Source organism: Drosophila novamexicana, unplaced genomic scaffold (genome assembly GCF_003285875.2).
Source record: "Drosophila novamexicana strain 15010-1031.04,08,12 unplaced genomic scaffold, DnovRS2.1 tig00000108-arrow-pilon, whole genome shotgun sequence".
In the NCBI taxonomy this organism is placed as follows: domain Eukaryota; kingdom Metazoa; phylum Arthropoda; class Insecta; order Diptera; family Drosophilidae; genus Drosophila; species Drosophila novamexicana.
Genome location: NW_020824772.1, coordinates 4149753 through 4164973, shown reverse-complemented (window position 1 = coordinate 4164973; position 15221 = coordinate 4149753). Strand labels below are relative to the sequence as shown.

General features: G+C 40.2%; 1 protein-coding gene across 7 annotated transcripts; it reads right to left on the bottom strand.

The window, feature by feature from the left end:
* Positions 1-7040: 7040 nt before the first annotated feature.
* On the bottom strand, positions 7041-14677 carry LOC115771970 (glutamine--fructose-6-phosphate aminotransferase [isomerizing] 1-like). 7 transcript variants are annotated; one of them, XM_030717883.1, is made up of 10 exons: positions 14571-14677; positions 11678-11738; positions 10905-11102; positions 10521-10834; positions 10298-10439; positions 9986-10012; positions 9757-9780; positions 8584-8741; positions 7684-8523; positions 7041-7629 (listed from the first exon to the last, which is right to left on the bottom strand). In XM_030717883.1, exons 2-10 carry the CDS (start codon positions 11682-11684, stop codon positions 7255-7257), a joined length of 2085 nt encoding a protein of 694 aa, XP_030573743.1. In that variant the 5' UTR covers positions 11685-11738; positions 14571-14677; the 3' UTR covers positions 7041-7254. The 7 variants fall into 7 exon arrangements, with proteins under 7 accessions (XP_030573743.1, XP_030573742.1, XP_030573746.1 ...); XM_030717882.1 differs by having other exon boundaries at positions 11678-11734; XM_030717886.1 differs by having other exon boundaries at positions 7042-7629; positions 8584-8705; positions 11678-11734.
* Between the last annotated feature and the right edge of the window lie 544 nt (positions 14678-15221).

Sequence of the window (15221 nt, the reverse complement as noted above, 5' to 3'; positions counted from 1 at the left end):
TTATATTAAATATGTTTTTGGCTTCAAGGTTAGAAACCGGCTTAACCACTCGAACTCAATTCCACAATCACTAAGCATATTTTTATCTGGGGGTTTTAACTGAACTTTGTGTTAGTTTAAAGCCGAGCATGAAAATGTTTATTCTTATTTAAGAAGTTATTTAAATCATTATTAAGAAGCTTCTTAGTTAATGTTCGACTGATTCCCTCATGCTATTTTGAGAAAAACAGGTTTCAAGATATCTTTTTTTTTTAATTACACGCAGCAAATTGATTTAAATTTTATATGTAAGTCATTGAAATATTAACAATTCGGTAGCATATTATGAGTATGCCATGGTTGGGTTATAGGGTTAATAATGAATTCGTACAGATTTTTGGTGTTGGCATACGCATCTATAATTGTCTCGCCGTCCGTCCTCATTCTAGCCAAACAACTATTAAGTGTGCGCCGAACACAATTTCTAACTTTTGGATTTCTTTTTAAATCAAATATAACCTTTCATTGTTATTGCTTTACGTACATAAAAGTTAATATGTTATCAGAGTATAGCTTTTGGTTGTCTGCTCAGACACCTCGGGTTAGTGTAACCATATATTTTTATGGCGGTACAAACAACTTAACAGAAATATGAAAGCCATTAGATCAGGCACAATATTGTCTAACGTTGTTTGTCTGACAGGACACGTGCCTGTGTAATTGATATCGCATTCAATGACAGCGCTACACGGGCAAACATGTCCTTGAAAGTGGTATGTCCTTGAACAGAATTAACTGCCAGGCCTTACAGAAGGAGTTGGACTCAACAGCCGTCGCTTGCCTGTCCATTAGAGCTGCTGTACAGATTTCGATTAAATGTGTTTCGGTGTAAGTATTTTATGCCCACTCAATTTATGGACGGTCGTAAACTAAGTAGAATTACAGAAGCGCCTGTAGGGGAGCATAAATATTTTATGATTTAAAAGTGGCCCATCTTGCCTGGAGGCGACCAACTATATAGAGTAATTCCCTTTTTTTAAGCTAAATGTAAGCAAACAATTTAGTTGCGAGGGGTGTTGAGATCATCTATTTTACTTTCGGTAAGGTAAGTGTACTTCGTGTTCCTTAAGAGCTATCTGATTTATGTTAAAATCCACTTTGAGCTTATAAATCTTTTTAATGTTGCGCCGCTTCTAAAGAATCTCAGATCTAAGGCATACGCTTAGGCATTTATTTAGCATACATGTTACATTTTTTTGTTTCATAATATTTTATTTAATGTATCCTTCGTTGGGTATCCCGACAACCTCACACCTTTTGAACATGTCTCAGTAATTCTTAATTATAAAATTGTTTCAGAACAATACTGGCTAGATCTCAGTATCTCTTGTCGAATATTTCTCAATTTTTATCCTTATTGCATTCCAGCATATAATACAATGGAAATCTTGGTGGGTATTGTGGCATCATGTGTCAAAAGTTATTTATCATACACCCTGCGTCCTGCCACTTTTCTGGCTTCTTGTGTGTGTGTTGTAGGTGCTGGGTGTATGCAGATGAGCATCAAATGGGAACGGAGCTGGAGAGCTTGCAAATAACGCAAGGGAAATATTTTCACTGGTTGCCAGTTGTCCCGGTGAAATGTAAAATTTGGAAAAGATATGCAGCAGCACGTAGCCACATAAATATGTTTGCATACGAAGCTGCCGTGGGACACTGCTTGTGCACTTACCGACAGATACACGCACACACACCCACCCACGCACGCACACACGCACACACACACACACACACACACACACACACACACAGACACGCACAAACACACAAACACATGCATTCAGTAGTAAGATTGTATGTGCTTATGTCATTGGGAAAAGCAAAAATAGTAGCAAAAGCAGTGCAAAAAGCAAGGGCAAAAGCAAACGTAAACGCAGACGTAAACAAAAGCAGGCACATGAGAGCAACCATAGGAGCACCGTAAACCACACAACCACGCACGCAGCCAATCACTCTCCCCGCAACCAAAAGTGGCAACGCACACGACGCTGTGTGGTTCATTAGTTCCTCGAATTATTATAGCCAACATGGCGTATGCGCGTTATTCTTTTATGCAAAATGGCATCAGCTTCGGAAACGTCGTCGTGACATTCGGTGCAGTGGTTATCGTATTGCCTATTGAAAACCCATCGACACACACACAGCAAAAAGGAGACGTCTGAAGCGGTCACAGCTGTTTTGTGGAGCGTAAATTTACACCGGGGCTTCGAATTGCCGAACGAAGCTGTCTGTCCCTTTACCATGAATGCTCGACTAAAACATGTTCTGCATGGCATGTGTGGATTATAATGCTAATCACATCCAGCCAAAGTTTTTAATAATTATGTATCTAGGTTCACACACACAGAGAACCTAAAAACTGACCTGAAGTGTTAAAATTATCAACCTTTGGGTACAGGGTATACAAATCCTTGACGTTTGTTTGCGATGGAAATCTTCTTGGTATTTTCTTTGTATTCGTTTTTTTTTCTTTTTTTTTTTTGTTTTGATGCCATTGTTTATGTGGCACGCATCTTCATTCTGAGCCCGCTGTGGCTTGCGTTGAAATTGCAAAAAAAAACCCAATGTGTGTAGGGGTTCTTATTCAAGCAGACACCGGTTGGTGGTCTAGCCTTGCCTACCGCTATCTTTAATATTGAATGTCAGTATGCTGTTGGTAGTATCTTTTTTATGTTGCAGGATATGCACTGGAGCTCATATTTGGTAAAATGAAGAGATCTAAAAACCATTTTTTTTCCCCAGGAATATTTTGTGCAGGCATATGGCATGTACTCCGCATGGCTCTGCTCATTATGGCAGCTGAATATCAAGTTGGCCTACCTTTAGGTAGCATATTTTCTGGATCTGGTCATCTGCTAACTTTGTACTTACTTGCATCGCTTTGTTCAGTTGGAATTTTTGTTCTGAATATTTTGCTTTCATGACAAAAGACATAACAATTATCATTTGAATTATATTGGATTGCCTTTGTTGCGAAACTTTTTAACTGACTGATACACTGGCACTTGGCATCCCAAGCCCCAAACAAGCTTTATATTTTGTTAAACAATAACGACGACGTCTACAGAGTGCCCGGTGGACATGGACAGCCCAAACCCCCTAACAGCTATCAACAAAGTCCGCACGCGGCATTGCAAAAGTTATTTTCTGAACTAACTTTGCCAACTTTTTGTTGCATATCTAAAACGGGTTTACGCGCAGCTCTTAGAACTGTGGCGAATAAAATGAGATAACTTTGCAAATATGTATATTCAATTACCTAGCCCCGACGGCTCGCCATCCCACTCTTCAAGGATTTTCAACGAAGTTTGAGTCGGGCTCCATTGTATGCCTCTAAAAAACATTTATCATCCCGAGGGTAAAGTCACCTGTTTAACATAGATACTGAAACCCGTTGAAAGTTGCGCATCTCAAATGCGAGCAGAAAACAAAATGCGTTCCTTTTGCTGACATGTGGGATTTCTCAGGGTCCTGTCCTGGGCCTGACAATTACAATTTGCACAAATGGAATCTCTGTTGTCGTCTTTATTGTCGACGGGCCTCAATAGGAGCTTAGGACGACGCCTGACGTTGAAAATAAATTGACACCACAGCGTCTAGTGTTAACGGGGCTAACGGCGCAAAACACACTACCACAAATCCCCAAGAGTCCAAGCTGGCCATGGTCTGCTCCATTTGATATCAATCAATGGCGTCACTCCACACGACTCGCCACCACACACCAGCAAGTGCCCAATCAATTGCCTCAATCAATTGAGTGCTAGAGCAGAAAGTCAACAAGCGCCCGTTGACTTGTGGCTTATGTTGCCAGAGATTTGAGATCTGAGTTATAACTAGAAACCAAACTGTTATCTAGCTAATGACAACAGCAAAACCACACAAAACAGAATACTCGGCAATTCATACAATCATCTAAAGTAGTTCGCTGGGGTTCGGCTTAAAGTCTGTACATTTACTGGATTGTCAGCCAAATAATGCAGAGATAATACATTCTACCCGATTGCCAGTCTTATCGTTAATTGCTATCATACTAGTTCCCTCACTCGAAGTGGATTTCACTTTCGAAACAAAAAGTCACGATTTCCTCAATTGAATTGGGAGAACGTAGGGGCCACGCGAATGGATACACTGTTACAAATGTGCGGCTATGTGGCAATTGGCCATAAGCCGGATATGCATTACAGTTTCTAATGAGGCAATTGTAGAAATAAGCTGAACGTGCCGCCATCGAGGTCGACAGGACTCTTTTGGTAGTAGCAACAGCAATAGCAACCGTAACGGAAACGGAAATGGTACGAGTATAGGTAAAAGCAAATGCAAAAGTAAAGGCGACTGCTCACGACTGTGGCGAGATAAAAGTTTCTTATGTTATTACCTGGACGTGTTTTTATAACCTTTTCACAAGTTTTTGCCTTGTCGGTAAATGCATAAACATACTTTCATTTCATTTCATTTCATTTTTGCAGCCAACACCACATTAAGGCGAGCCAGTTTAGAGTTCAGGAATTGGGACTATTTACCATCATCCGCAAAAGAAATTCTCTAGGGTAGTGTTTGCGGCTTTAGAACTTTGACTACGCTGATACTTTATAAAACCCACTGAACCTAATACACTTAAAAACCAATTGGCAGTTGGTTCTCCCGCACAGTTTCCACTTGGCAGGCGATGCAATAAATATATTTGCGAAGCATTTCAATTTCGGCCACACATATACCACATAATCCTTGACAGCTTAACTCCTCTTTGGTAAATCGCACCCGTATTGGCGGTCCATGAGTTAATTAACCATCAAGGTACTTGCCGTTAAAAACAATGGCCAAAAACATGAGGAAATTGAATTTTAATTTAAAACTGTGAGCCTAGGCTTGGGCATTTGTTCATCACACTTTCTACATTTTTCAATTAAATAATTTAATAATATGAATAAAATGTAATATATTAATATATATTTATTCAAAATGTGGAAACATGCTTGCTGTCCGGCTTAAATCTGGCTTACAGCCCTGTGTATAATATTAAACAATTTTTGTCTCATTGAGTTGAGGACTAAATTGGTTTGATGTCTGTAGCCCATAGTACTTATTATTACATTTTCGTTAAAATTTGTTCCGCTGCCGTAGTTTCGGAGAAAAACAATACACTTAGCTGGCGGAATTGGCCATTAGCTGCTGTTGCCAATGAAAACATCAACCCAAATATGTCTAACGCCTTTTGGCTCAGGGCAACGCCTGGCCGGAGTCCAAGTGTGTCTGTGTCTACGTTCTGTAGTCCTTAATCTAGATTATGTGCCCTCCGAAAATTCAATGGAAATTGAAAATAATAAGAACGTTACCGAGCATGTTCAATTCGGTGAAAGTTCTGTATGTGTGAGTGAGCGTATGCGTGTGTATGTTTGTGTTCGAGTACCTGCCGATTGCAATGGCTGCCGCGAAAGGGCAAGGGAAGTAGGATTTGGCTTAGCGGTAGCCATTTTGATATTTTCCATTTATTCGCTGGTATTTTGCTTGGATTTGGTAGTTGGTTTCGGGTTTGGCTTGAAGACATAACCGTTTACTGCTGATAGCACCGCAGCTTTAAATAAAAACAAACTTGAAGTTAGCCGAGTGCTGTTTCACAACAGGCTTGTCGGAGCTAAAGTCTTCATTTCTTTTTTTTTGTACATATTTAGAGCATTACATTTTTATTTCGTTCAATTTAAACTTGAATTTAATTAAATGTTGAATTGAACACATTACAAAGTTGCTGAATAAGGATTCAATTTATATTATGGTAAGCAAAAAAGTTGCATGCAACATTTTTTGCGATTTTGCGGGGGAGTTTCCCAAAACTCCGTCTTAACGTGTACGTTTATTACATAAGGTAACTACAGTAAAAATGTCAGCTTCCTAGCTCTTGAGGCTTGGGCTGTGCGTTGATCACCAATCAGGCAGTCAGTCTATCAGCCATTCAGGATAAACAGTTTTATACATAGCAATAATATACTGCGTCACTCGTTTCCTGCAATCTATTTTTTACTAGAACTAGATTTGTACAGCATTAATGGACATAACTTGCAACCGGTTTCCCGCAATCGAAAACATTTTTACTCTTCCGTACTTCCTAGTACTTCCATTTCTGTCCACTTTTCGGACAGATTTTCGAATTTCTGTCCATAAATTGCATAACCCATTTCCCGAAATCGACAACATTGTTATTTATCCGTATTTCCTAGTACATCCATTTGTAGTCAACTAAGAGACATAACTTGCAAACCATCCGCAATCTTGCAAAACTCATCCGTATTTCCAAGTACTTTAGTACCCAATTATAAGATATAGCTGGCAACCTATTTTTCGCAATCGAGAACATTTTTAGTTATTCGTAATTCCTAGTACATATATGTATTTCAACCCAGTTTTTAAATAAAGTTTCTAACTTATTTTCCACACATATTTCCTAGAACTTACAGTTTTTCCCCATTTTCCACATAACCTGCAACCCATTTCACGCAATCGAGAAAATTTCATTTATCCTTATTTCCCAGAACTTTTATTTCTTACAAACGACATGAATTTCATGAAATGCCACTTCAGACCGTTATTTGAAAAAAGCTTAAAGTGTTTGGAGTGCAAAACTACAAACGCTGAACTATGCACTCAACAGTTGATAATCAATTTTTGAAGTGAGTGTATTTTCCGAAAAAGTGACTAACGCGTTTATTCTTTTAATGAAATGCTTTGAAAATCAGTTGAATCCAATCCACTAAAAACGAACAAATTTTAAACCTAACAATGCCACAAAATCGATCACAATTCTTTAGCACTTTCCATAAGCATTTAGTATAATTAAAGGTTTTCAGGTAAAAACCGAAAACCTAAAGTAAGCTGATATTGAAGTGCACAGTTTTTAATATGAAACTTTTGTTGGCCACAGCACTAAGAGTGTAATTTTAGTGTAGAGCCATGGTAACCTGTAAAGTAATTCAAAAAGTTCCATATTCGAGCTAAAAATGCATTTAACAAAACAAATTCAATTTAATTTTAGTAAGTAGCTTGCATCTTGATGTGTGAAAAAATATTCGTAAAATCAAAATGTGTGTATGAATCGATTTCGGTACATACATGTGTGTGAGAGTATGGGTACACGCATACAGAGATATTCATAGAAATGGTGCGCACGAATGCACTATAGATAAGGTAACTACTCGGAAAATCCCGACTCAGAACTGAGTCTGATTACTCCACTGTCACGGATTTGGCCAAGTTGCGCGGACAGTCAACGTCACAGCCACGCAGCACGGCAATGTGGTAGGAGAGCAGCTGCATGGGTATGACTGTAAGGATGCCTTGAAGACAGTCGACTGTGCGGGGAATTTCAAGGTGGCGAGACGAAAAGGCCTTTGTCTCCTCGTCGCCTTCTTCGCAAATGATCACTGGGCAACCCTTGCGCGAGGTGACTTGCTGCAAGGCATTCATGCACTTGACGTAGACTGGATCACGCAGCACGATCATCAGCACAGGCATCGAACCGTCCACGAGGGCCAGTGGACCATGCTTCAGCTCTCCGGCCATTATGCCCTCGCTGTGCATGTAGGTCAGTTCCTTCACTTTCTGTTAAAGTATAAAATATAAAATATATATTTTTTATGTAAGATTCGGACTTACCAGAGCACCCTCCAGGCAAGTGGCGAAGTTGTAGCCGCGACCCATGATCAGGAGCGACTTGTGCTGGTAGAGATCCTTGGCCAGCTCCTGCACCTTGGAGTCGAGCTTAAGAACCTCGCGAATTTGATCAGCGAGTTTGGACAGTGCCTGCAGAATCTCCAGGCGACGCTGCTGCAGGGACAAACGATCCTCGGACATGACCAGCGCGAACATAACCAGCGAGATAAACTGCGATGTATAAGCCTTTGTGGAGGCAACACCGATCTCGGGACCGGCATTGATGTGGACGCCGCAGTGCGACTCGCGACAGATGCTGCTACCCACTGTGTTGGTGATGCCAACGATCAGAGCTCCGCGCTGCTTGCAGTAGCGCAACGCCATCAAAGTATCTGCCGTTTCGCCGGACTGCGAGATGAAGAAACAGACGTCGTCACGGAATATAGGTGTGTTGCGATCAAGGAAGTCTGAGGCCAGCTCAACCATGACTGGCAGTTCAGTCAGCTCCTCCAGTAGCTGACGCGTGGCCACGGCACTGTGGTAAGAGGTGCCGCAGCCGATCAGCATCAGACGGCGGCAGCGTTTTATCTCTGGTATAAAGTCTTTAATGCCACCCAGCACAATGGCGTTGCCATCGAAGCGGACGCGTCCGCGCATTGTGTTGACAACAGACTCGGGCTGCTCAAAGATCTCCTTCTGCATAAAATAGTCGTAGTTGCCCTTCATGATCTGTTGTATCTCCATTTTCAGGGTGGTTATCTCACGAGCATGCGGATCATCCAAGCTCTTCTTCAGACGATGGATGCTCAGCGTACCATCCCTCACTGCAGCTACATCATCATCCTGAAACAATCAATGAAGTTTTAAGAATTTATATTAATTATTGAGTGGATATTTATTTACCTCTAAGTAGATGACACGATTCGTATGCTCGATGACAGCTGAGGCATCCGAGGCAAAGAAGTACTCAACCTCCTTCTCTTCTAGGGGCATAAATTCCGATGTGCTCTCCGAGCGTGGCAACACTGGCAATTCACGAGTTTGTCCATGTGGACGCAACTCTGTTCGGTTAATTTGGCATTTAAATGGTGTTGACGGTGCCAATTTGCATTTGCATTTGCAGTTGCAGTTGCAAGAAGTGTTGCGATTGCGTTTGCGGTTGCGATGTCGATGGCGATGTCGATAGAGTAGCATTTCGACCGAATTGAGTACGAGGGAGGCGGCACGCATTTGTCGGCGGTGCAAGCAATGACATGTATGCGTGTGTTTTTATGTGTGTGTCGTTGTGTGTGTATTTGTGTATGTGCACGTATGTAGACCCAGTTTATGGAGAGTTTAATGCAGAAATCAGAAACGAAAATAAATAGAATTATCAACAACAGCAGCAAATTATGTATGGCCACAAAAAACAATCCACCACGAAAGGGAATTTCGGTCAATACAATTTGAAAATGTATGAAAGTCAATTGGTAATAAAACATTTCAAATTGAATTAAGCATATTTATTTGCCAATTAATTATGCACGAATCTATGTATGGACATGCTTAAATTTTTTAAATAATTACTAAAGTTCGATTGCCAATTAAAAACTACCCAGGTGTTTTTCAATTTAGTTTAACGAAAATACAAAAACAAAAAATGTCATTTATGACAAAAGCAATTACATTAATGGATGGTCAAACTATAAGTTAAATTGGGACTTAAACAATTTCTTAATCTTGTGCACCGTTTTGATTAGATGTTCAGTTGTGTATAGGCCGAACGATAAATGACTTAAAATGTGTTTTTGGGTGTTTTGTTAAATCGGATTGCATATACTGAATTTTAGTACTTTATATTGCAATTGACTTCAAGTGAAAAACGTATAGAAAAGAAAATATTTGCTCCTTAAAGGAAAATTCTGTTTAAATTACAAGTCTTTAAAATGCGCAATTTAAATACTTTTGTAATGAAAGAAATGGCGATAGAAAGAAATGAAAGTGTAGTTGGTATATTTTAAGCAGACAAAAAGCTAATAGGCATGCATATTTTTATATTCTAGTCCTCATAACAATAATATTTAAAATTGTAATTACCTTGGGGCTTGCCGGAGTCGGCATCTAGACAGACGCGAGAGAAAAAAACAAACAATTTTTAAGTAATATGTTCGGTTGTATAAATTAAACATAACCAGCACCAGGAGATTGAGCAGATAAATTGATTTTGGTGCGAAGCGAGAAGTGATTAGCTTGGTTTTATACGATACACCGATACCCAGCAACCGCCGTAAAGCAGAGTTTGATAGGATTTAGATTAGTTGACTACCTTGATCGGAGCTCGGCTTCTTGTCATCTAAACGTTGGAAATTAACACAGAGGGTCAGCAGAGATACGGCAAACGAGGAGGAAGGGTCGCCAAAGGATGCAATGGGGCGAAAGTGTTGAAAAGTTTCAGAGTGCCGGCAGGGGCGACAGTTGGTTATTTGGAAATAAAAAACGAACACGTATAACACAGACAGATGCAAGTATGTACACATATCGAGATAAAAGACAAAAGATATCGTTATAAAAAAAGGAAACAGAAGAGAGTCTACGAGAAGATAACTCTGTATGTCTGTGTTATGTCTGTATCACTTACCTTTGCCGTATAGAATGGGAATGTGATCCGTGGCCAAGCGGGTCTTTGTCTTGATACCGACGAGCAGAGGGGAGCTGCGACGCGAGGCAACACACTCGCCTGGGAAATGCTTCGATTTTACAGCAATTGCAAATGCGCCCTCCTTTAAACACGAAATACGAAAATAGCCACATAATCAAGTGCTCATAATGAACCTTGGTTTCCACTTCAATGGGCTACTTACCACTTGCTGTATGGCCTGCTCCACCAGCTCACGGAACGAGTAGTTTGGATGTTTCTTCCACAGGTGATGCACCAGCTTGGCAAACACCTCCGTATCCGTGTCCGACTCGAACTCATAGCCCTTCTTGGCCAGGAAGGTCTTGACGTCGTTATAGTTGGTGATGATGCCATTGTGAACCACAACAAAGCTGTTGCCCTCATCAGAACGTTGTGGATGGGAGTTACGCTCGCACGGCACGCCATGGGTGGCCCAACGGGTATGTGCAATTCCAACATGCGTGTTCACCGGCTCGCTATACTCCCCGCCGCTAAAGTCTGTACAAATGTGATGCGATTCGATTTACAACAGTGCCAGTGGATTATTTTAAAATCAACTGCTGCTTACGTTCTTGAATGGCATCCTCCAGCACCTTGACCTTGCCAGTGCGCTTCACCATAACGATATCCTTGTTGTCTGGTGAATCGATGGCTACGCCGGTGGAGTCATAGCCTCGGTATTCTAGTCGCTTCAAGCCTGTCACCAGCAGGTCCAGCACCTCTTGACGAGACTTGGGTGTCAAATAGTTCAAGTAGGCGAAAATTCCTTTAGGTAAAGTGTAAACAGTTGATCAATGATGTATGTGTTTAGATTTAAATACTTTATAATGTCCACATAACCAGGAAATTCAAATTCCAATACCAGAAAGCTTACTTATGTATGTAAACCTTTTTAAAAATATATATAAATTTATGATAAAAACATTTTGCAAGAGCTAAAGTTATTGAGTTCCAGTTCAAGACCCGACCAGTTATGAGGAAATCTGCATCTAAAGCAAAACCAGTTTGGGCTTGGGCTTCACAAGTTAGTGCACCACTTGGATAAGTGGCTCAGCGGCTTTGTAGGCGTCCAGTAGAAGTTATTTTTGGAGTCGAGTGAGGCGAAAGGCCGTCGACGCCATCGAATGTAATCGAATATAAATGCCAGCTTTATTGTGTCAGGGGCCCTGAATTCTGTGTAACATTTATACTTTATGTTAGTCTTACTCTTCGTATATTAAGTCAAGGCATGGACTTTAAAACAATGGTTAAATCTTTCCATTTATATATTAATTATAGTTTTAAATTTTTCTTAATAATTGTTAATTCAATTATAAATAAGAATTTATTATAATAACTTACCACACATTTTATGACTTGTTCAATTACACAATATTGCTGATGATTTCCTTTTAATTTCTTCCTTAAATCAAGAAAAAACAGTATTAATTTGTATTCACTATTAAAATAAAAATAATATTATCTTCCAATTCTTATTGAAGAAATTAAAATAATAAGTATGAGAAAGTATAATATATCATATATTCTCTAAAAACAATAGATTGTCATGAGTTCTCAATAAGAGTATGCATGAGTCAGTAAAGCGTTTCGAGTGGAGTTTGAAACTAATGAAACCTGGTTTCGTCATTGAAAACGAAGTAAAGAGAGCCTTAGTTTTAAAGAGTTTAATTGTTGAACTACCCTGACTCTTAGTAATGTGTGTGTGAGTGTGTGAATTGCATGTGTGAGTGTATGTTAACAAGCGCACGAGTGTTCTTATCAACTCGTCAACTTCAGAATGTTTCTTTCCGCTGCGGCTACCGGTCTACTTAGTTCTGTGTAGTTCTAGTTCGAGGTTCCGTCCTCGTTCCCGCTTGTGCTTGCTTGGTAAACATGATTTCTCAGTTTTAAATCAAATGGCAATTTCTTGTAGTCAAGATTCTTGCTTTGGTTTTGCGTTTTTTATACCGTGTACCCATACCAATAGGGAGCAGAGTCAGTTGGAGACATTTGTAGATAGACGAATATTTCTGCGACATTATCGAGAATACCCAAATATATCTTGACTTTATAGTAAATAAATTAACACATACAAATTTGATAATCGCGTTGCGCCAGATCGAACAAAAATCAAGCTATATTATAGCGCTAATTCAAAGATTGCTTTGAGTGCTCAGATAAAAAACATACTGGGTATATTCTAGTCAAACAATATCTTCTGTTATTCTTTTACATCTGGTGCTCAGTTGTTGTTTTAATCTAGTTAAATGCGTCGCAAGAAATAAATATGTTTGTATAAATGTATGTTTGTGTGTCGCACACATAACTGTGAGCGACTCCAGGTCCGGGTCTGGGTTTTGGCTAAGAGGGACGACTATGTAAGCCTGTATGGATAAAATTTATGTATGTAGATTTCAATCGGTGGCCCAAGTTAGAGTATAATTTCTTTTGAATGAGCCCTACAAATTGGAATTTTTATCATTTAGCACAACGTGTTTGCGGCGTTTCGCTCTGAATCTTTGCCTTGCTCTAGAGCTTCATGGTGAATGGTCATAGTGGGAGCGTCTACTCTTCGGCCAATTCAGGTGCAACACGTACTCAACCGTCTTTGTCTTTGACTTTGCCGTCCTTGCCCCTCTTTCGGGCGACTGTTTATGGTGAGTGTGACAGAATTCTGGAAAGCTCTCACATGCACCCTCGCCACTTCTTCTTCGGTCTTCCCAACGGTAATTGTCAATAGTTAACACACTCTTCTTCCCCGCCTCTGCATCTCCTCGGTCACGACCGAAGGCTGTGATTGGCATTTTTAATTTTCTTGCCGAGCGAGGCCGGCCAGGTGCCAGAGCTTACAGTTTCGAGTGGCTAGCAGAAAAGAAGCCAAGCATAGTACGTTAATTAAAACGATTCACCCGTACAGAATACATCTGCAATCATGTTGTTCTGGCTTGGCACCGATGAGACTCTCGCCTTTCGCACAGCTCACTATGAATGTAAACACAGTCGGGAAAGCTTTCCACTAATGAATCAATTGTGGCTACAAAGGCCCCAAAATGACTTATCACACGTAGATAAGAGTGGGAGGTAAGCGTTCAAGTAGACAGTAAAGTTGATGCCCGGCAAGGCGTCCCCCTGCTGCACTTTTAATTGATCGGGCAGATCGTAAAAGTAGAAAAGCATTAAGTAAGCAGCGACAAGCTAATCAAGTGCAGTCGATTGACGATTGCCCGAACTTACTACCCTAGTGTAAGCTATTTTAATTTATGAAATACTTTATGATCTATATAAATTTTTACAGCATTAAAATTGCATAGCCATTGAAAATTAAGGTCGTGACGCTAGCATATTCCACGAAATAGTATCTCAAGAATGGGAAATTGACTGGAAGTTATCAGCTCATTACTTTTTGAGCAACTATTAATAATAGATCAATAAAATTGATAAACAAAAACAAAAATGGTATTGCAATTATTTCATATTGACACCTTTTATACATCAGTATTGGACCACGTCTGAGCTTTTTTTTCTACCAGTTGAGTAAACTCTAACGGAGCACAACAGGGCCAGTCCACGCCTTGGCATTGCGTCGTGGCTTGTTTGTTGGCGCAAGTCGGCAACAATTTGTTGTTTATTCAGTTTGTAAATGTATTGTAGGGTATTTATGAACGGTTTGCCACATATTTCTAGATTTGGGGTCGCCCGCATCTACTCTTGGTACTTGCAACCTTTTATCAGTTTTGTTTTGTTTTTTTTTTATGCATTGCGCTGCCTGTTTACGTTAGTGTGGTTTGTTTTGTGCCTGTGTGTGTGTGCGTGTGTGCATGTTTTCGCGGTCTGAAACACCAATCAGCAGTGCTGCAAACAGCGAACAGGTATTTTATATAAGACGGTACAACGAATTTTGACCGCAATTTCGGGTTTAAAGCGGGTTTTGTTGCCCCATAACATTTTCGTGTTTTTTTCTTCTTCTTATTTTGCATTGTGTTATTAAATAATTCAATTAGTGTTCGTTGCGCTGGCAACACAGCAATACCGCACCACCCAACCGCACCACTCACTCAATATCCAGCAAATTGATTTTAATACCGAATTTTAAACTGTGCGAGGTGTCCAGTCAAGCATTTTGACCAGTTGACTGTCCTTTGTCTTTTGTGGTGGGTTTTTGGTTTACTTTTAATTGCAGCGCGTTAATTACAAAATCTAGATTTGAAATCCACTCTAAAACAATTTATAAACTAATCACACACTCTTCACTCACACGGCTTGTGGTTGGCTTGTTTAATAGTGGTGTGGTGTTCGACTTTGACGTGGTAACAAGTTTGTTCGGGTTTGGAAACGCACTTGCTGCTGGCCAACTCCGCTGTGAAATTAACACTGAGCTCGCTCTGAAAAGAAACTCACACTAAATGCGCTGCTTTTATAGGCTACCGACCGTTGCGACGCCAGCGTCATCGCCGGCTCCACATTAGCGCCGCGATCGTTTTTGCCAAACACCGAGAGTCAGAGCCAGAGGTATAGCCAGAGGCCGAGTACCCAATACAACCACTCACACTCACACTTACACTCATATCCATGCTCATATATGAGTATACTCATACTCACATCCAACAACAGCAACAGTTGTGAGAGCAAAAGTAAATGGTGCGCTCCAAAAGACAGTTACGCTTATCGCGAGCATTAAAGAGCACGATCCCGAGTAGTGCTTTCGGGTTGGGCGCTCACTTTTAGCTGTAACTGTATGATTATATTGGAAATATTAATATATAGTTGAGTCTTTTTGATGATGGTGAATTCATATGTAGAAAATATATAACTTACATTTTATGCTTAAGACGAAAGGAGACATTTAACCGGCCTGACATATAAACTAGTTTGTTGTTAGCCTTAATCGCCATGCATTTACCATAGC